Source organism: Denticeps clupeoides, chromosome 13 (genome assembly GCF_900700375.1).
Source record: "Denticeps clupeoides chromosome 13, fDenClu1.1, whole genome shotgun sequence".
Lineage (NCBI taxonomy): Eukaryota > Metazoa > Chordata > Actinopteri > Clupeiformes > Denticipitidae > Denticeps > Denticeps clupeoides.
Window position 1 is genome coordinate 20959268 of NC_041719.1, and position 21921 is coordinate 20981188.

The window sequence follows — 21921 nt, forward strand, 5'->3', positions numbered from 1 at the left end:
TTTTAAGATGCCTCTCTGGCTCAGGGACTGCACCTAATTTTGTTGTACTTGTTACAATGACAATAAAGATATTCTGACTCAGATTCTAATTCTGTTGTTGTCAAAGTCCTGAACTATGGCCGATGACCAATTTAAGGAGCTTTGCGCAAGATGCAGAGGAAAACTTGTAGTGTGTACATGACAAATGAATGAAGTAAAGGACTAAAAGGTGGGAACCATTGAGACCCTAAATGTAGAAGTTGAACAATAACATGTGGCATTAGGTAATATTGATGTACTCACCAGTCTGCTCTACTAGAACAAGAAGAAAAGAAGATTGACAAAGACGACTGGTACCAATTTAGAAAACAAACCTTTGAAACATTTGAGAAGGAAGTAGATATGTGGAAAAGTGCTAAATCTGAATCACAACCCAATTCAACCCTAGCTTCTGGTGGTGGTGTTGCTTCTAAAGCGTTGTTGGTGTCTCCTGCTTGACTGAAGGCTGAAGCTAAAAGGGCAGCCCTCATGCTAAGAAACACAGCACATGCTTTGGAAAGGGAAAACATTTAAGTGCAAATTGGAAAGAAAAAGGCTGAACTTGACACAGAATTGCCTGCATCTGAAGCCAAAGTATAAGTATTGAACATTGCTGTTGAGCCAACAAGCTTTTTCTTTACTTCAGTGGAACTCTCAGCACCAGATGGCACGGATGCGTATCTGAAGTGTTACCATGAGCAATCTCTGGAGGATCTTCACTCAGAGCCTTCACCACTGGAATATGCCAACATTTCTGTGGTTCCAAAAACACCACTGCAAAGAGTCTTAATACAGCATTCGAGGTTGCAGAGGTATGGTATTGGTAAAGGCAGAAACGTATGATTGTAATGATGACATTGTACTCTTGCAATTGTACCAGTTCACATAAAGGTAAGCAACTCAAGTCATGTATTTCAGGCATATACTTTCCTTGACCCCGGAAAAGACTTCATAGAACTACCTGAATTTTTCTCTTAGGAATAAATGCACCCAGGTTGATGGAGCCTTGGAGAATTATCAACAGCCAGAGTAATGGACCCTTTGCTATGAAGACACTGCTAGGTTGGGTGGTGAATTGACTTTTCCATATCAAAAGGTCAAAAACCTGTTCATGCTTATCTTATTTCTGTTGAAAAACTAAGCAAGCTTTTAACCTTTGAGGAAAAGATGTCCATGGAAGATTATGGAGATTATGGACATGTCTGCTAAGGTAGTTCATGGACATTTTCAGCTGCCTTTAAAATTCAGGAAGGAAAACCCTATAATACTGAGCTGCTTCAAGGTCCAAATCTTACAAATACCTTTGCCAAGGCAAAGCTGGCATAATGCCTGGAGAAAATGTTCCATCAAATCTCATTTCATCATGTAAACTTCTTATCCTTTCTCTGGTGGCCACATGGATACATCAGTCAGCCACTGAATGAGTACACAATGATTGTAAATGTTTTTGGCACAACACCATTATCCAGGTGTGCAGGTTATGCTTTTATTATTTTCATAATTAGAGCCATAATCTGAAGTTTTTGGTTTTGGTGCCACTGAGCACCATACTGTCCCCACACTCTGCTCCCCGGGCGCCTGTCATTGTTGCCCACTGCTCACTAAGGGTGATGAATTCAATACAGAGGACACATTTCGTTGTGTCCTCTGTGTGCTGTGCGTCAGTGTTTCACAATGACAATCACTTCACTTTCACTGATGTATCCCACCCTGACCATCCTTGTTCCTCACCTGATTGTATATAATGGCAACGTGCCTTAGTGGGATGACAGTTTCCATCTTCCAATGGAAAATACCAACAGGGTAAATATGCTCTAATCAATGTTAAATTGCTGAGAAAAAAAACTGCTTTATTGTTAACATTTTAAAGGTGCAGTATACCAACCTCTGTCAAGACAACATACAGGTGAGTTTGCATGAATAAGGCAGGTGACTTAGAGAATTTACCAAGAACAAATTATAACATGCATTTATAACACAGGTTTAGTTTAGCAAGATGAGTACCATAAATATTATACAGCCATTTTTAGAAAAGAGTATCCATTTCTTTTCATTTACTCTATTTTACTCTAGAAAAACATTTCTCGCTCAGTCTTTCGAGCAAATTATACATTCATGTGTCAATCCAATTTCAATTACTTTTCCATTACTTTATATGTTTATTTAAAATTCCATAACTTTTCCAGGTTGCTGCATAACAGCCTAATAGAGTATACTGGAATTCCATTGGTCATAATGTATCAATTTATCCAAATTTCCCAATATTGCACAGAGTACTCTATATCTAATGTCAGGTTCTTCTATGGAATTATAAACTGCTCAAAAAAATAAAGGGAACACAAAAATAACACTTCCTAGATCTGAATGAATGAAATGGTATTTTTAAATACTTTGTTATTTAGATAGTTGAATGTGCTGACAACAAAGTCACACAAAAATTATTGATTCAAATTTATCAAGTAGAAAAACACACTAAAGGCTGATCCAACTTTGATTTAATGTCCTTAAAACAAGTCAAAATGAGACTCAATAGTGTGTGTGGCCACCACATGCCTGAATGATCTCCCTACAATGCCTGGGGGATCCTGAGGGATCTCCTCCCAGACAAGGACTAAAGCATCCGCCAACTCCTGGACAGTCTGTGGAGCAACATGGCTTTGGTCAATGAAGCAAGAAATGATGTCCCTGATGCGCTTAAATGGATTCAGGTCTGGGGAACAAGTAGGCCAGTCCATAGCATCAATGCCTTTGTCTTGCAGGAACTGCTGACACACTCAAACAACATGAGGTCAGGCATTACCTTGCATTTGTAGGATCCCAGGGCAAACAGCATCAGCATATGGTCTCACAAGGGGTCTGAAGATCTCATCTCAGTACCTTATGGCATTCAGGCTACCTCTGACGAGCACATGGGGGCTGTGCAGCCCCCCCAAAGAAATGCCACCCCACACCATTACTGTCCCACTGCCAAACCGGTAATGCCGGAGGATGTTGCAGGAAGCAGAACGTTCTCCACTGCATCTCCAGACTCTATCACATCTGTCACATGTGCTCAATATGAACCTCCTTTCATCTGTGGAGAGCACAGGGTGCCAGTGGTGAATTTGCCAATCTTGGTGTTCTCTGGCAAATGCTAAACGTGCTGCACAGTGTTGGGCTGTAAGCACAACCCCCACTGTGGACACCAGGCCCTCATATCACCCTCATGGAGTTTGTTTCATGACCATTTGAGTAGACACATGCACATTTGTGGCCTGCTGGAGGTCAGGGCTCTGGCAGTGCTCCTCTTGTTCCTCCTTGCTCAAAGGTTGGGGTAGCGGTCCTGCTGCTGGGTTGTTGCCCTCCCACAACCTTTTTGCCACAGCTCGCCTTGATCTGCCATCCTGGATGAGCTGCACTATCTGAGCATCTTGTGTGGGTTGTAGACTCTGTCTCATGCTACCACTAGAGTGAAAGCGCCGGCACCATTCAAAAGTGACCAAAACATCAGCCAGAAAGCATAGGAACTGAGAAGTGGTCTGTGGTCACCATCTGCAGAAGCACTCCTTTACTGGGGATGTCTTGCTAATTGCCTATAATTTCCACCTGTTGCACAACAGCATGTGAAATTGATTGTCAACCAGTGTTGCTTCCTAAGTGGACAGTTTGATTTCACAGAAGTGCGATTGACTTAGAGTTACATTGTGTTGTTTAAGTGTTCCCTATATTTTTTTTAGCAGTGTATGTAACATCATACTTGGTGTAATAAATTACAATCATAATTTGAACAAACATGCTATAAAAATGGCAATGGCAATGATCTGTTCACATTTCTGGTTTAAGCAAATAATGACTATGATTTCTTTGATCTGAATCATCAGTAGTTGTCAGAGAAAAAACCCTCCTCTACTCAAAACCACAAAGCCTGCTCTACATAATCTCGTCTACATTATTGATGAAACTGGTATAGCATGTAATTGGCATAAACAATCTGATATTTTACATCAGACATCTATATGTTCTCTTTTCAATACTGCTAAATGTCAATCTTTGTGTACATGTCACATCAATATGTTAGAAAGATTACACTACAGGCATGAGGTGTCAGATATAGAGAACTGTTAGTGGTAGATGTAGTGTGATCTCAGAAATAAGCTTAGACACTCTTCAGCTTTTATTCCTTCTCCTGCCAAAGCAGGTCTTCCACTTCCTCCTCCTGCTTAGGAATGGGGATGACAATGGCCTGACCAATGTCCAGCACTTGCAGATGAGCCAGATGGGAGAAGGAACTCTCTTTTATGGAGTTCACAGAGAGGGGATTAAATCTATCGGAGAAATCAAGGAAAAGATAGGTTGTGTTTGTCTTAATAGGTAATTCTAGACTCTTTAAACTGAAACATTACAAATGTGATTTTTTGTACATACGTTTGTCTGTATGCGCAAGTCATGACTCCACCCCCCAACCAGCATAGGAAAAATCCAACCAATTGACCAAGTAATCACTATAGATGATGTTCCATGCTCTTTTTGCTCCCTCACACTGTGCTACCTCCTTGTGCAAGCTCTTCTGTTTCATGGCCTATACATCCCCCACTGCAGCTCCCTTATTTTTCATCAGTAGGGAAGGATAGAAGTGTCAGATGTTGAATTTATTAAGGCAAACATAAACAGGTATCTATATAAATCCCCCTTGCCCTTTCTCAATACAGACTCTAAGCAGTGGATCACCAGAGTGCCCATCACCTGGAGTGCATCCCGGATGAAGACTTGTGGCAAACTAGGCTCATTCTGCTGTGTCTCCTTCACCACAGACATTTTGTAAAGCTTGAGAAATGCTCCTTCCACAAAACCAAGGCCACCTTTCTCGGGTTCCTCATCAAAGGTCACTGCAGTCCTGGACTGGCACGCCAACTACAATGAAGCAGCTCCAGCAATTTATATGGTTTGTTTATTCTTAATTAGAGCTACCTGTCAGCACCCTTGACTCCTATATAAGAAAACTCACTCCAGTCCACTCCTACCCTGCTCCACACATTATGAAAAGATGGATCTTTTCATGTCAACTCTACCCTACGGAATGTAATTATGACATGGCCAATAGAGAACTCCTGCCTCTCAAACTAGCTCTGAAGGAATGGAATGACTGGTTGGAAGGAGCACAAAATCCATTTCTTGTCTGGACCAATGACAAGAACCCGGAGTACATCTGTGAGTGAAGGTTGGAAAGGTTGAAAACAAGTTGTGCTGCAGTGTTCTGGATCAACTGGAGAGGTCAAGGAACACTTAGAGAAGTGAGTTATAGTCTTGTTTGGAGATTACTAGAGATTGGACACGTATCTGCATAGCCTTTGTTGATAACATCCTTCTAATGCTGTAGACATGCTGTTAACCTGATATTGTGGTTACAGAGGGAGAGAGAATTTCAGATAATGAGTTCAGCCTTAGTCCTGCTCATGTATCCTCTGACACAGAATATATACTGTCTGATTCCTGCATTTTGGCTCTGGTACAGTGGACTCTGATAAATGAGATCCATACTACTCAATGGGGGCAGCCACCAGAGAGGCCCTCTTGCCATATATATGGTCCATTCCCATAATTATGTTCCACTGTTCCATTATACAGTTGAGACCAAAATTACTAGCCTCCCAGGCTAGTAATTAATTTTCCTGAACTTCTTCCCAATGTATGCTGCATTGATTAAACTTGAACATTTAGTAGCTTTTGGTACATTTTGTAATCTAAAATATATTTTGGGCTTGCTTTATATGAAATATAGTGAAAAAAAATGGGATGGTCAAAAATATTAGCCCCATGTGGATGTTTGCTTTGAAACCACACCTGTGCAGTCAATTGTCTTCCTAACACTATAAATCAACAAACAAAGTCTCCAAGTAACAGGACACTTGAACACATGAGAGGGAATATTGTTATTCACCACGACGAAAGCAAAGGAAACCAGTCTGGAGCTCAGAAAAAAGATAGAGGCTCATGCTTAGGGGGAAGGCTACATTGCCATCTCCAAGTGATTCAAAGTGTCTAAAACACCTGTAATGTTAATTACAAATGATAATTACCAAGTACAAGGAGAAAAACAAACCTGGCTATGGCCATAATATCCTAATTAAACTTATATTTCTAGAGTAATTGATGCACGGACATGATTGACATGCTCAATAATTAGTGGGGCACCATCTTGAATTAGGACCCGCTTGATTTTGCCTGTGTTAACGCTAGCCTTTTTCTGATTGCCGAAAGCGTAATAACAAAATTCACCTGAATGACGACCCTTTTGGATTGCCCTTATCTGTACTTTCATTGACCTGGATGTTGCAGTCTTCACGTCTGGACCTCAACGACTCTTTAGAACATCCCAGTTGCACGCTGACACTCAACAACTGCCTGAGATTCATGGTCAAGCCACCTTCCTCTTCACCCTGCCATAGTCAAGATGATCCACCATCCATCTCTGTGCATGCTGCCTGCCGCTTAATAGAACTCCATGACTTCGACCTCCCCCTCTCCACTGGCGCATGCACCGCTTGTCCCCCTTCTTTCCTTCTAAAGTGCCCATGGCTATCCAGAGACAAAAACCCTCCCAAAAATCCAACCCTCCTCCCAGTGATCAGATGCTGTGTCTAACCATGGCAAATGTGAGAAAAAAACTTTGCAGTTTGAGTTAATTCAATGATGGACCAGCCAACATCCCTGTAAGGGTGCTCAGAGAATGTGCAGACCAGCTGGTTGATGTTCTCATATCTTTAACACTGAGCATCACTGTTGATCCAACATGTCTCAAGGCCACCATCATTGTGCCTGTTCCAAAGAAGTCTTCAATGTTGTGTCTTAATGACTACACCTATCAGTGGGGCAGTGGCCTTGTGGCAGTGGTTGGTCTAGCGAGTAAGGAAACAGACCTTAGAACAATAAAACTCTACACTAACTAAACCAGTTTTAATTTGATTAATAATTTTAATTTGGTGATCGAGGAAAAATTACAATTGGGTTTATATTGCATAGTTAATACTTCTCTGTCCATGTCTGTGTGTAAGTGCACGTGTCTACTAACCTGAGGAAAATCCCTTTGATGTTAGGTGTGCTCTCAAAGGTAACTGCTGAGAGGCTGCTAATACGGTTGTTCTGTAGGCAGAGGAACTCCAGAGACTCAGGTAGGTCAGAGGGAGCATGGGAGAGCTGATTTCCTGAAAGATCTAAAGTCTATAAAGACATACAAAACAATAAATCAGCCCATAACAAATTGAATTAATATTCCCTTTCTACATTATACTACATGACTAAAACCAAATAGTCCAAAATATTTGACTCTGTTTCTCACCTTCAAGGAGCTAAGTTCCAGCCATGCCCCCTGGTAGATGGAGTTGAGTTTGAGTTGGTTATTTGCCAGACTGATCTCTCGCAGTTTGTTCATCCCTGCCAGTGACCCCTCAGGGACAGATTTCAGATGGTTGTCCTTGACTTTGAGCATATGGAGATTTTTGGGCAGTCCCATAGGCAATGTATGCAAACTGTTTCCAGAGAGATCCAGCACCTCCAGCAACCGCAGCTTCCGAAAAGCATCTCTGTGCAGCTTGGCATTGGTGAGTCGGTTGTAGCTGAGGTTAAGCTCTGTCAGAGTATATAGCAGCACCAGGTCATTACGGCTGATCTCAGAGATAAGATTGTGCAGCAACATGAGGGTTTTGGCACGGCGGGGCAAACCGCGAGGAACCTGCTCTAGCTGATTATTGTACATATGCAGTGTGTGCAGTTTTTTCAGGCCATGGAAAGCTGCTGGATGTATGTAGCGGGAGCGTAGGTGATTGTTGTGCAGCAGCAGATATTCCAGGTTGCGAATGGGTGTCAGGGCATTGGCTGGGATGCTGTTGATGGAGTTCTTCTCCAGATGAAGCACAACAAGGCTACGTGGAAGACACTGAGGAATTGCACTTAGGTTGTTGCTGGAAAGGTCCAGGTACTCCAGACTGCTCATTGTACTATTGAGAAATGGTAAACAAAAAAAAGAAAAAAGCTTTATGGATTAAACTGGTTTTAAAACACAGCCCATAGTTTATTGGTCAGACCAAACTGGAGGTCATTAGGTCAGCAGGGGCATTTTGACTTTCTGCCCAGTCCACAACTGATATTTTGTGGTATTAGACCAGATTGGCCTGTTAGGTCATGACTATGTTGCTGTTTGTTCTTTGTTAGGTCTCATTGTGGTGCATACTGGGGAAAACTGTCATTAACCAACCTGAAGGTCTCATTGTCCATGCCATCATTAGTGAGGAAATTGTTCTGTAGATAAAGTTCTCTTAAACTGGAGAGATTTTCAAAGGCCCTGTGAGGTATCTTCATTAGTTTATTATTCTAAACAAAGACAAAGACATATCAGAGAACAGGTCAGGATATTTACCTCTGACAATACATCTCTTAATTGCAGTCATCTATGAGCCTTATTATTATGTATACAATTATTATGTATACTAAAACATTTACAGCATTTATCAGCCCCTTATCCAGAGCACCAGACACAATGGTAGTAACCTGGGTTTGACCCACTAGGCTACTACTACCAGAGTTTTATATGACCTGTTGCTCAAATAGGAGGAAGCCAATTCTCTAAAAGGGAGCACGAGAAACTTGTGCAGTCACCTTTAAATGAAGCCGATGCAGGGCAGAGGGAAGATTTCGGGGCACCAGGCGGAGAAAGTTACTTGACAATATGAGGATCTCAACATTATTTGAACCATTAAACATGTGTTCAGGAAGGCCTGCATCTGTTAACTTGTTGTTATGGAGATATACTGACCTGGAAGTATAAGACAGACAAGATTTAGAAACACAACATAAGTTAAGTCTTAAACTCATCAGAAAAGACTTACTTGAGTATGGGCTTTTGACCAAAGGTGTAGGGATATATCTTAGTAAGTTGATTAGCAGCGAAGTCTGCACTGACCAGAGCGGCTGGGAGATGCTTTGGAGCAGCCGTGAGCTGACAATAAAATAAAGTTATGTGGTTTCAATCCTCCCTTACAAGCTTTGCTTTGTTTGCAAACTGAAATTTCACGGTATGTCACTTCAGAACAGATGATGCAGGATGACCCTGAATATCCTTTGCTTTGGGATCAGGATGTCTCCTGCCTAGGCATTCTACTTGCATCAATTTACACAGAATAAATTTTTTGTAAAAAAAATACATGGAACTTCATTTGTCCCTGGAGACAATGTAGTACAGTTCTTTCACTTTGGAGGGTTTTATTTCATTACTTAAATTGTGGGGTGGTTCTGTTTCTTTTCCCAATGTATTTCTATCACATGCACACTTGAGTTGCATTGTCACATGCTAAATGCCTATGGATGTGGTTTGCTCCATAATCAGTGCCAAAATTCATAGGAGAAGCTGGTGTAAATATTGAGGCTAACAGTGTTGCTGCTGTGACCGTCCAGACCAAACGTGGAGTCCAGTTGTTGTTATGTTTTATGGCTGACATTGTGATAGGGGGATGAGTGGAGAAAGGTTGATTGTGGTTGAATTGGTTACATTAGGTGAAATGTGTGGTGGTTGGAAGACTGAAAGTGTGACCATTGCTCTGTGTGATCATTGCTCTGTGAAATGCATGGGGGTGAATTAGAGAATGCACATATAAAAAGTGGAGTGAAGAATAGGAGAATGCATTGTAACAATTTTATCTGACATGTTCCCATGATAATCATCTTTTTGACATGTTCAAAAAAATAAAATTATTTTTTGTTTATTTTATGTTTGTTTTGAGATTATTTTATTTGTTTTATATTTGTCTCTTTATGCCTGTTGTATTTTATGTGTTATGGCTAAATATACTCAGTATTTTAAGATTACTCAATGCCAATTTCATCTGTAGCACAATGAACGTTTTGTTGATTTGTTTTTTATGTTTCTTTATTTGTTTTATTTGGTTGTAATGACTTCAACACACCAGCAGCATAAAGACTGTCTGAGGTTAGTAGAAGAAAGTTGAATAACAATATATTGGCTTTGCCAAGCCAACATAATAATAAGTAGAAGAAAGTCAAAGAATAATATGTGGGCTTGGCCAAGCCAACATAATAATAACTAGAAAGGGAAGTTCGTTGATGAACTTCATGTTAGCTTGACAAAGCCATTAGAAAACTTTAAAGATAAGACGTTGAACATATTTAAACTACCACATGATGACTTGCCATTATAAAATTATAAAAGATGTGCTAATAAATAATGTTAACAGGTGAATACAATCATATCAACTTTTCTTTATAACATATTAGACTTCCATAATAAGTATGCATGGGTTGTCTTTAAACAATCATTATCATTGAGTGTGTCCCCCATATTTGCAGTATTTTAAAAAAGGAGTTTTTATTGATGACGTTTCATTTGTTTAAAGTTTTTTTATTTCTTGCATTATTTTTATATTGTTTTTAGCAGGTATTTTGTTTAGTAAACATACAAAATAGAAAAGGGAGAAAAAGACTTCCCTTTCCTTAGGAAGTAAGCCACGCCTACATTAAAACATTGCTCATTACAGTGACTGTATTCCCCTATGTTCCTAGCATGCATTGCATGACCTTCTTTGAGGTGAAATGTATGGTGGTTGGAAGGCTGAGAGTGTGTGGTTAAAATGTATAGGAGTGAATTGGAGGATGAAGGGATGAAAAGAAGAAGGGAGAATAGGGGGATGAGTGAAGAGAGAGTTCAAATGTGGATGTGGCTCTTTTCAGTGGCTGTAGTCCCTTATGTTCCCAGCATGCATTGCTAATTTCTTCTTGACTTCTAAATTTGTGGTTTTAATATTACTCAATGCACATTTAATCTGTAACAAATTAAAAGTTAGGTTATTATATGTTTATTTTTTTGTTTCTGTGTTTTAAATGTGGTTGAATTGGTTACACTAGTAGAATGGGTGAACTGTGTGGTGGGTGGAAGACTGTTGTTGGAAAAAAATAATTTTTTGACAACATGGGCTCACATGAAAAATCTTACATAGTAAGCCTTTTAAATAAAGCACATGCAATTGGATTAGTCATTGCACAGAAAGGTGTTAAAGGAGCAATATCAGAAAGGTAAAACTATACTGGATGCCGTGATCTCTGGGCCCTTAAACGGCACTTTACTACAACCAGGAATGCTACTGTAAAGGAAATCAGGAATACTTCCAGAAACCATTATCAGTGAACACAATCCACCGTGCCATCCGCCGTTGCCAGCTGAAACTCTACAGTGCAAAGAAGAAGCCATTTCTAAGCAAGATCCACAAGCTCAGGCATTTTCACTGGGCCAGGGATCATTTAAAATTGAGGGTGGCAAAATGGAAGACTGTTCTGTGGTCAGACGAGTCACGATTCGAAGTTTTTTTTGGAAATCTGGGACGCCATGTCATCCAGACCAAAGAGGACAAAGACAACCCAAGTTGTTATCAACCCTCAGTTCAGAAGCCTGTATCTATGATGGTATGGGGTTGCATGAGTCCATGTGGCATGGGCAACTTGCATGTCTGGAAAGGCACCATCAATGCAGAAAAACATATTCAGGTTCTAGAACAACAGATGCTCCCATTCAGATGTCATCTCTTTCAGGGAAGACCTTGTATTTTTCAACAAGATAATGCCAGACCACATTCTGCATCAATCACAACATCATGGCTACATAGGAGAAGGATCCGGGTACTGCAGTCTAGATCTTTCACCTATAGAGAACATTTGGTGCATCATAAAGAGGAAAGTGCGACAAAGAAGCCCCAAGACGATTGAACAGTTAGAGGCCTGTATTAGACAAGAATGGGAGAGAATTCCTATTTCTAAACTTGAGAAACTGGTCTCCTCAGTCCCCAGACATCTGTTGAGTGTTGTAAGAAGAAAAGGAGATGCCACACAGTAGTGAAAATGGCCTTGTCCCAAAATTTAGGGATTTGTTGACACCATGAAATTCTGAATCAACATATTTTCCCTTAAAATTATACATTTTCTCAGTTTAAACTTTTATTCCATGATTTATGTTCTATTCTGAATAAAATATTATATTGGCACGATTTATTCACGATTTGTATAGTGTCCCAAATTTTTTGGGATCCGGTTTGTATTTCATGTTGTCATTATATGGGGTGCTGTGTGTAGAATTCTTGGAAAACTTGGATTAAGGCTGTAACATAACAAAATGAGGGAAAAAAAGATACTTTCTTTATGCACTGTACTGCGGAGAAGAATATCACCAGCAGCACAATTGCCCACAGTGTCCCAATAGTTCCTTAAGAAAAATTGGGTGGCAGAAGAGTAGCACTGACAAGTCCACCCTGTTTACCATTATGCTGTTCCACGTAACTGGTCTGTCACTGCCTCAGCCCTTGTTGAGTCACCGGGAGTCTTTGAAGTATGCCAGTCGAATCCCTCATAGAGCCCGCCCATATAGAAAGGGACAATCACATACTGGACACATCCACTCTATATTCTGCTCTCTCACACAGAACAAATTTCCCCTTACATCATTGCACAACCCCCGGCAGACATCTGACGCACTGGAGGAGTGAAGTCATTGGCTGATGGGAAGACTACAGCCAAAAAACCTGGATTCAGCTTATTTCACCTGTCTCTGTGATCCCACCTCTCTCTATTTCTCACTTAAATGTACTTAAATGCTATATTGTTTTCATTACCATAAACAAAATATATTTACATTTTAACACCAGTTCAGCTAAAATACTGATATGCCAATAAATGTCTAAACCATAAATGGTACACCATTTTGTGCATAAACCAATGTGGAAGAGGATTTTGTTCTTTAAGAGCAGACCTTAGGACTACACTCATTTCAACCATGCAGAATAAGGAGGCTGCTTCCAATACATTCATATACTTAGACATACATATACTTTGTAATGTTCAATGAATGTCTACCTTAGTTCATCATGTTTACAATTATAGATTACTCACCTTGTTATTTGCCAAATATAAATAATGTAAATGTTCCAGTATTTCAAACCCTTCATCTTCAAGACCTGAACAGACAGATAAACACAATAAATCCATTTCTCTCTCTTTCACCTAATCTCAAAATCTATTCCACTAACATTGTACATTATGTAAGAAAGGAAAATGAATGACTAAAAACAGGGGAAATGATCAACCCCCCCCCCCGACACATTCCAGTTCCCCAAATGCTACAATTTGTTTTCAATCACAGTTCTTGGCATTTTACCTCGTGTGGTGAGTTGGTTGTTTTGCAAATTCAAGGTCTCTAACAGGATGAGGCTTGACAGCTGCTCCAGAGTTACTTCTGATATCTGGTTGTTCTGACACACAGAAACAGGTTACATGAGGCTGTTCCAGCAGGGCAGGTTAACTAGACTGTTTAATTGTGAGTATGAAAAATTATTGGATGGCCACACCTGATCCAGGTCAATAAAAATTCATTAAATGAAATATAAACAGAGAGAATATTTAAAAGAATAGTTTAGAAAAAAGAAATATGACAAGACATCAGCCTTCCAAAGTAAAATACAAATCACACACATACTTGTAGAGAGAGTTGCCGGGTGTTTTCTGACAGTTCAGATGGGAAATTGGCAAGGTCTACACCAGCACAATCAACAGCCCAGTCGGTGGTGCAGGTACACTCCTGTGGACAGCCAATTGTCTCCTTCTCCTCCACTGCAGGTGCCCTGTCCTCATCAATGCCTTGCACCCAAACCTCATAGTCTTCCTCTTCCTCCAGCTGCCTGTGCTCCAGTTCAGGCTCGGCTTGGCAAAGTACCAACACCCAGCAGCCCAGGGTCAGCACACACAGCAGCAGCATGGTGGCCCTGCTTGGGCCCATGGCCTGCCCACCAACGGACTCTCTCTGGAGGGAAATGAGGTCGAACTGCTGTTCTCTCTCAGCTTAGTCCTGCCTCTTACTGGATGTTTCTCAAACTCTGAAGCCTTATGGACAGTAAATATGAATTTCAATGTTACTATTTACTATTATTAGCAGTATTTCAATATACATTAACCAAAACCATTAACGCTGAATTTTTCCCTGTGGAGCAAAAGAGAGAACAAGGGAGAAAGAGAAAAAAATGTACATTTACCATAGGGCTGTGCATATATTTGTACCAAACAATCATGGTAAGTGGGTCACAGTTCAGTACACACAGTCATACAGAGTATATGCAGTGAATGTACGAAAAATGAGGAACCAAATATTCACATTTTACATAAAAAGAACCTTAATCTAGTGCCTTTATTCACAGGCTAGAGTGTGGGAGACCTCCCTATAAAAGGCCATGGGGTCAAAGTGGATAGCTGCTGAGCTACATGCAATAATTAGAACCGTTTGAAACAGAGCCTGCTGTCATGTCCCTCAAGTTTGCTTCAGAAAAGTTGCATGGTGATGCACACGACGGATATCAGCCATTGTTGCACCTCAGTTGCCGATGCAGCATTGCCACTGGCCATATGCACACCTACGCCTCTTAGAGGTAAACACTGTGCTTCCCAGTTAGCATGAAGCACAGCACCACATGCAAGGTATTGTATTATAACACACTATGGGCTAATGTTGCATAACAAATAGTTGATTAGTTCATCCTTATCCTATGCTACTTCCCTGTAGAAAGGGATAAAATGCCTAAAGTGAAAAAAATCCTAGGTTCAAACAACGTCAGCAGCTTAGGCCAATAAGCCGGGTTTGGCTTTAGTATTAGATAGTGAGGCAAGACGTGTAGATAGAGAAAGCTGGCAGGTCACCTACTCACTTTGCAGAGATGGAAATAAGGGACCATCCTCTAGGTAGTGGGAACCAGTCGGCAAACCTCTGAAAAAAAATCTTTCAAAAGAGGGTAGCCGCCAAAGCCATATTGCCTGGTAGTAATTGCAAATGCAAACACCATTAGTATTGCTGCATCCGGCCTTGTAATGATCCTGCAAGAATGTTAACACACTGTATAGGGCAATCAGCCTGGCCTAAACCACAGTCTGCACACCAATCTGCAAAAATCTTTCAGCATGAAGCATAAGCCGACTTATGTAGAGTATGGATTACAGATTCTTTAAGCCCTATACAAGCTAGGCTGTTCCACTCAAGTGCCATTCCATCAAATGACGACTGACGAACAGACACACAGTTACTGCACCCTCCGCTTAAAAGAGGGCAGTTGCTAGATCTGGGCTAACAGCATCTGCTTCAATGTACTCGTAGGCCCGCCCCTGAAAGGCAAGCCTGTGATACAGTGGAGGAAATAATTATTTAACCCCTCGCTGATTTTGTAAGTTTGTCCAATGACAAAGAAATGAAAAATCTCAGGACAGTATAAATTTAATTGTAGGTTTATTTTAACAGTGACAGATAGCACAAAGGAAAATTGAAAAAATAACTTTAAATAAAAGATTTGCATTCCATTGAGTGAAATAAGTATTTGAACCCTTGTGAGAGAGAGAAAAAAAAAATAAAAATACTTAATACTTAGTGGCAAATACTTAGTGGCAAAAAGTAAAGTAAAGTAAAACCCTTGTTTGCAAACACAGAGGTCAAACGTTTCTTGTACTTGATGGCCAAGTTTGCACACATTTTAGGAGGAATTTTGGTCCACTCCTCTTTGCAGATCATCTCTAAATCACTAAGGTTTCGAGGCGGTCTCTGTGCAACTTTAAGCTTCAGCTCCCTCCATAGGTTTTCAATTGGATTAAGGTCAGGAGACTGACTAGGCCACTCCATGACCTTAATGTGCTTCTTCTTGAGCCACCCCTTTGTTGCCTTTGCTGTATGTTTTGGGTCATTGTCGTGCTGAAACACCCATCCACGACCCATTTTCAATTTCCTGGCAGAGGGAAGGAGGTTGTCGCTCAGGATTTTACGATACATGGCTCCGTCCATTTTCCAGTTGATGTGGTGAAGTTGTCCTGTGCCCTTAGCAGAAAAACACCCCCAAAGCAAAATGTTTCCACCTCCATGCTTGACTGTGGGGACGGTGTTTTGGGGGTCATAGGCAGCATTTTTCTTCCTCCAAACACAGCGAGTTGAGTTAATGCCAAAGAGCTCAATTTTGGTCTCATCTGACCACAGCGTTTCCAATGCTTTTCTTGGTTACTGTGGTCCCAGCTACTTTGAGGTCATTAATTAACTCCTCCCTTGTAGTTCTAGGATGATTTCTCACCTTTCTCAGAATCATTGAAACCCCACGAGGTGAGATCTTGTGTGGAGCCCCAGACCAAGGTCGATTGATGGTCATTTTATGCTCCTTCTATTTTCGAACAATTGCAGCAACAGTTATCACCTTTTCTCCCAGCTTCTTGCTAATGGTTTTGTATCCCATTCCAGCCTTGTGCAGGTCTACAATTTTGACTCTGACATCCTTTGACAGCTCTTTGGTCTTTCCCATGTTGGAGAGTTTGGAGTCTGCCTGATTGACTGATTCTGTGGACAGGTGTCTTTTATACAGGTGACTAGTTAAGACAGGTGTCATTAATGAGGGGGACAAATTGAGTAGGCGTGTCTAACCACTCTGTGGGAGCCAGAACTCTTAATGGTTGTTAGGGGTTTAAATACTTATTTCACTCAATTAAATGCAAATCAGTTTCTATTTTTTATTTAAAGTTTTTTTTTTATTATTTTCCTTTTGATGCGCTATTTGTCACTGTTAAAATAAACCTACAATTAAAATGATACTGTTCTGAGACTTTTCATTTCTTTGTCATTGGACAAACTTGTAAAGTCAGTGAGAGGTCAAATAATTATTTCCTCCATTGTATGTCCTCTGGGGAGGAGGACAGGTGTCGGAGGTGCACCAGCCTCCTTCCTTCACACGTTTCAGCAGCTTACCGACTGTGAGCATGCGAAAAAAAGAGCAGCATGCCACCTCACAATGTACTCATTCAGCCACTTTAAATTCTAAATTGGCCTGGAAATATGAAGCCTAAAAGCCATAGCACATCTCCAAGACGTAGGCGTGGCTGAGCATGCCCTTTTTTTAGCAGCTCACTATCTCCACCTCAAGCACTGCCACTTTGCAGTGATTTCAATACAGCTTCTGCCAGGTTGAGTGGTGCAGCAAGAACAGACGGGTGGATGAGTAAGCCTTCCCCACTCTTTTGATCCACTGTTCACAGAGAATCCACTGTTCACAGGCAGCAAAGCAATTTCCCTGCAATGATGAACGTGTTGCAGAGGTCTGAGATTTTACTGCCAATGATATGCATGTTGTTGTCTTACACTCCTGTTTAGTGTGACAGACACTCACACACTGTTGAGCAACAAAGCCTCCACATTCTGTCAGGGCCCGCTGGGCTCAGTGAGAGTCTGGTGAGAGTTCAACTGTGATGTTCACTCTGTCACTCTGACAGTTTGTCAAGTGAAAGGGATCATTTCATTACTGTGATACACAGCATAGCAGCACACGGTATATACAACGAAATGTGTCCTCTGTATCTAGCCCATCACCACAGGCCAAGTTTCACGTTTTTCATGAAACAGGGTGTAACCGTTAGCACATATTGGTATTGACAAAATGAAGCATAATGACACATGGGGTAGGAAGGCAGCAAAGAAGATTTAAATGTTCATGTGCTTTCTTGAGCAGGGGGACATTGCTGGCTGTAGGATTTCAGTCTTTCATGGCGTAATGTCTTACCAATTCTTTTCTTGGGGACTAAGGCCCATTCCAGTCTTGTGTAGGTCCACAATCTTGTCACCCAAAGATTTTTGGTCTTGGCCATAAGGCAGAGTTTGGAAGTTGGGTTGACTGAGCTTACTGATTGACATGGGATCAAATACTTATTTCATTCATGAAAATGGAAATTAATTGTTGAACTTTTTTTAAATGCATTATTTTTGGTATTATTGAAATTAAATCTTCTTTGAAGTGGCCAAACTTACAAAATCAGCAGGGGATCAAATAAGTTTCACCTTAATAAATTACTTTATTATTGTTTATTTATCTGAGATCACATTTATATTTATTATTAGCAGGCTGCAGCAGTATTGACACTTTTTAAGATCCATAATTTGTTCAGTAAATCCATTATTAATAAAGAAAAGAAAAAATCTATACCCCACTGGACGAAAAGAAATTGTGTTTAACATGACATGTAAATCAAGATACATACCAAATGCATGGTTTTTCTGTACTGTAACTTACGCCTCTAATTTACAGTTAGGCAGCAGTAAGACCAAGATTGTGAGCAGTCTTCTCTTCTTTGTCAGTGCAAATGGAAACATGGAAGAGCAGGCTATAATCTGGGGTGATTAAGTTCTCTCTGATAATCATTTATTCCGTTCTTTTTCTGCTTTCATAAACAGGCCCTAATACAGATTCCATTTGCATTAACAGCAGACACACTCATTCTGATCTGACAGGTTTAGATCAGAAGTCCACATGCATATAGTGTAAAAATGCAAGGACAAACATAACTGTGAAAACTCTGAACACATACTAGCTACTATACTGCCCACAGTCTCATAATCTGGACATGGAGACATGGAACTGTCCAGTTTGATAAAATGGTAGTATTGAGATACATAAATGTTATATACATTACATACCTTCACTTCCAAATGCTAAAATCAACTCTGCCATCAAAAATTAAGCTTCAGAAAGCCAGTAAAAATGAAGTCCAATTGCATAACCCAGAAGCAGAACGTCACAGTCCTGCTGCTATCATGCTCATGTGAGAGAAAGAGAGAGAGCACAGTAAAACTGAGCTACAGGGGAGGGGTATGAAAAGATTCAACTTTCTTTTTCTTTTCAGTTTTCCACTGTAAATTTTAATTAGCCATAATAATTTCTTTATTTACTTTATGGAAAGGTAGCGGAAATAAAGAAAGTAAGTTCAACATACTGTCATTAAAACAGTTATCTTTTTGTCTGTCTACAGAAAATGCATCGACAGAAAGCTGACAACATCTGCCAGAATCTAAAGAACCACATGTCTTACCCTTCTCCACTGCCTGTCTGACATATTATTCTGCTAACTTACTTCAAAATCCTTCGGCTGACACCAGGAAAAGGCAGACATTTAAGCTTAGAATTATCTTAACTTGTGCAATTTAAAAGATTAAAGACCAGAAAGTAATCAGAGGTTTCCAGCACTGAATCAAAATGATGCAGAAAAATATTAACAAATGGTGATTAAGTCTTATTTCTGTTAGGAAGAAGACATGCTGAATTGGCTTTCTTTCATGACCTACTTAGGATACAATCAAATTAGGCTTCCTGGCACATGTACCCATATACAACATGAAACAAGGAAAAGGTTAGTTCATGTGATTTCCACAATTTGAGTAAAAGCTTAGCCTGTAGCCGGTACCCAGGAATGACATCAGGAAACAGCAGGATAGCCAGCAGAGCATAATAACAACTATAAATAAAATCCATAGCACATTATTAATGTGATGAATTTGCAGGATGCACAGGAACAAGCTGTCTCCCAGACAGTTGGGAGGAGCAGGGCAAGTCCATTGCATGAGATTTTTACCAGTGAGAGAAGAGATCAGCCTTTTTTTTAAATCCAACCATTTCACTTTTTATTGTCCTACTAGCTGTTTTTTCGCTCTTGCAATGCTATAGTTCAGTGGTGTTGGTCAAAGAATTGAAAACAGTTTCATTACACAGAATATACATTTTGGTACTGCATACTTAAAACCATAATAGCTAATGAAAAATATTTATTTCAATATGCTGCTGTGGAGAGAATGCCATTTTATTTCCTTGAGATATGCATAACAAATTTCACACATTTAAAGAGGGGTGGAACAGCATCTGCTCTTTCTCAAGAGACTGTTATTTACAGCATTTATCAGACGCCCTTATCCAGAGCGACATACAATCAGTAATTACAGGGACAGTTCCCCCCTTGAGCAACTTAGGGTTGAACCTGGGTCTTCTGGTTCATAGGTGAGTGTGTTACCCACTAGGCTAATACCACCCCTAACAAGCAATAATGTGCTTGTTATCAGTCCTCACATCCTCAACTATCTAGACATTATGGACAAGCTCAGCCCTCTGGTTTTATTGGGATATATGGCTGAGGTGCGGATTGGACTGAAGGTAATATTATGAGGTCAGTCTAAATGTGATGCACAGCTGTTGTCCCACGGGTATGTCCCATTCTTTGAATGCAGTATCTCAAAGGTTCACTTGGACTGAGATTTGTGTTTTTTTGTAGTCATTCACAGGTCAGGTCAAATAGGGAGTGTTGGTTACAAAAGACTGAGCTGGTTAGTGAAGTCATAGGTTTGGTAATTTTTTTGATTTATATTTAAAAATGTCCTGAATTGCTCACAGCTGTTTTCACTGTCCACCATGCACAACCAACAATACCAACTGAGCCTATTTTTGTTTCTTGATGTAAAAATGTTGGTATATCAATTTGTCAGTAATATGGCCCATTGTAACCCGAAAATTAAATCAACCTTTATTTTCCAATCACTTTTTACAATATACATTGGCACAAAGCACCATAAGAATAGTGTACAAGGCCCGTAGTGAGCAAGCCAAAGGCAACAGCAGGAAGGAAAAACCGAGGTTCAACACTGGATTTCCCTGCGTTGTTCATGTCAAGATTGTGGATGGTCATGTACAGTATGTAATGTTAACGGGAACTCCTATTTGTAATTCATGTCAGAGTTCCTGTTAACATTACATTTACTGTACATGATCATCCACAACACAATATGGAAGAAGGTGACCAACACTGGGGAGAGAAACTGTAGCATTGGCGTCCTAGCGGATAAGGAAGCGGACCCGTAATTTGAAGGTTTCGAGAAACAAAACGATGTGACTGTGAGGAAATCCAACCCTCCTTTCAGTGATCAGGTGATAAGTCTAACCATGGCGGACGTGACAAAGTTAACTCATGAAAGGCTGCTGGACCAGACAATCCTGGCAGATGTTCTCACAGACATCTTCAACATCTCACTGAGCACCGCCGTTGTTCCTACGTGTCTCAAAGTCACCACCATTGTGCCTGTGCTGATGCACTTACACCCATCATGATGAAGTGCTTCGAGAGGCTCATCATGAAACACCCTGGACTGCAATTTGCCTATTGTTCGAACCGCTCCACGGACGATGCCATCACCACCACCCTGCATCTGACCCTCACCCACCTGGACAATAAGGACATAATAAGTTCATAGACTTCTGTTTCAGATTCAATACCATCATTCCTCAGCACCTAGTCAAGAAGCTGAGCCTGCTGGGCCTGAACTCCTCCCTCTGCGACTAGATCTGATCTTGGACTTCCTGACTGAGAGGGTCTCATCATGAGAGGATCTCATCAGCCAGAACGATGAGGAGCAACGACAGACTGACTGGTGTAAGGCCAACAATCTGTTTCTGAACATGCATAGATGATTGATGACTTCAGAAGACAATGACCTCCACTGAACATCAACAGTTCTTGTGTGGAGATCATCAAGAACACAAAGTTCCTCGGTATTCAATTACAATAGATCCTCTCCTGGAATCCCAACACCAACTCAACAGCCAAGAAAGCCCAGCAGAGTCTCTACTTCCTGCAGAGGCTGAAGAAAGCCCATCTCCCACCACCCATCCTCACCACCTTCTACAGAGGGACTTTTGAGAGCATTCTGACCAGCTGCATCACTGTCTGGTTTGGGAACTGCACCATATTGGACCGCAAGACCATAAGGGGACATTTACCACACACGCTCCATCAGGAAAGCCACGAAGGATTCTACACACCCCTCACATGCACCCTTCACCCTCCCACCATCCGGAAAAAGGTATCAAAGCGTTCGGGCCCTCACTGCCAGATCCCGCTAGCAATCAAACACCTGAACACTCAGGGACTCACCAGTACCTCTGTTATATTGTATGATTATCTATCTGTAATATCATCTATTAATGCACCATTCCATTTTTGCACATTTATTATTCATTTCACCTGTTTAGTGCTGTCTATCTCATTGTTGTATAC

General features: G+C 40.7%; 1 protein-coding gene across 4 annotated transcripts; it reads right to left on the bottom strand.

Annotated features, from left to right (window-relative positions):
- Nucleotides 1-1851: 1851 nt before the first annotated feature.
- On the bottom strand, nucleotides 1852-18646 carry podn (podocan). Of its 4 annotated transcripts, none has more exons than XM_029001782.1 (11): nucleotides 18524-18646; nucleotides 14742-14847; nucleotides 13523-13926; nucleotides 13205-13298; nucleotides 12940-13004; nucleotides 8880-8989; nucleotides 8650-8806; nucleotides 8249-8364; nucleotides 7334-7991; nucleotides 7067-7215; nucleotides 1852-4322 (listed from the first exon to the last, which is right to left on the bottom strand). In XM_029001782.1, exons 3-11 carry the CDS (start codon nucleotides 13820-13822, stop codon nucleotides 4172-4174), a joined length of 1800 nt encoding a protein of 599 aa, XP_028857615.1. In that variant the 5' UTR covers nucleotides 13823-13926; nucleotides 14742-14847; nucleotides 18524-18646; the 3' UTR covers nucleotides 1852-4171. The 4 variants fall into 4 exon arrangements, with proteins under 4 accessions (XP_028857615.1, XP_028857613.1, XP_028857612.1 ...); XM_029001780.1 differs by having other exon boundaries at nucleotides 13523-14023; XM_029001779.1 differs by lacking the exon at nucleotides 14742-14847 and having other exon boundaries at nucleotides 18524-18640.
- Nucleotides 18647-21921: the final 3275 nt, after the last annotated feature.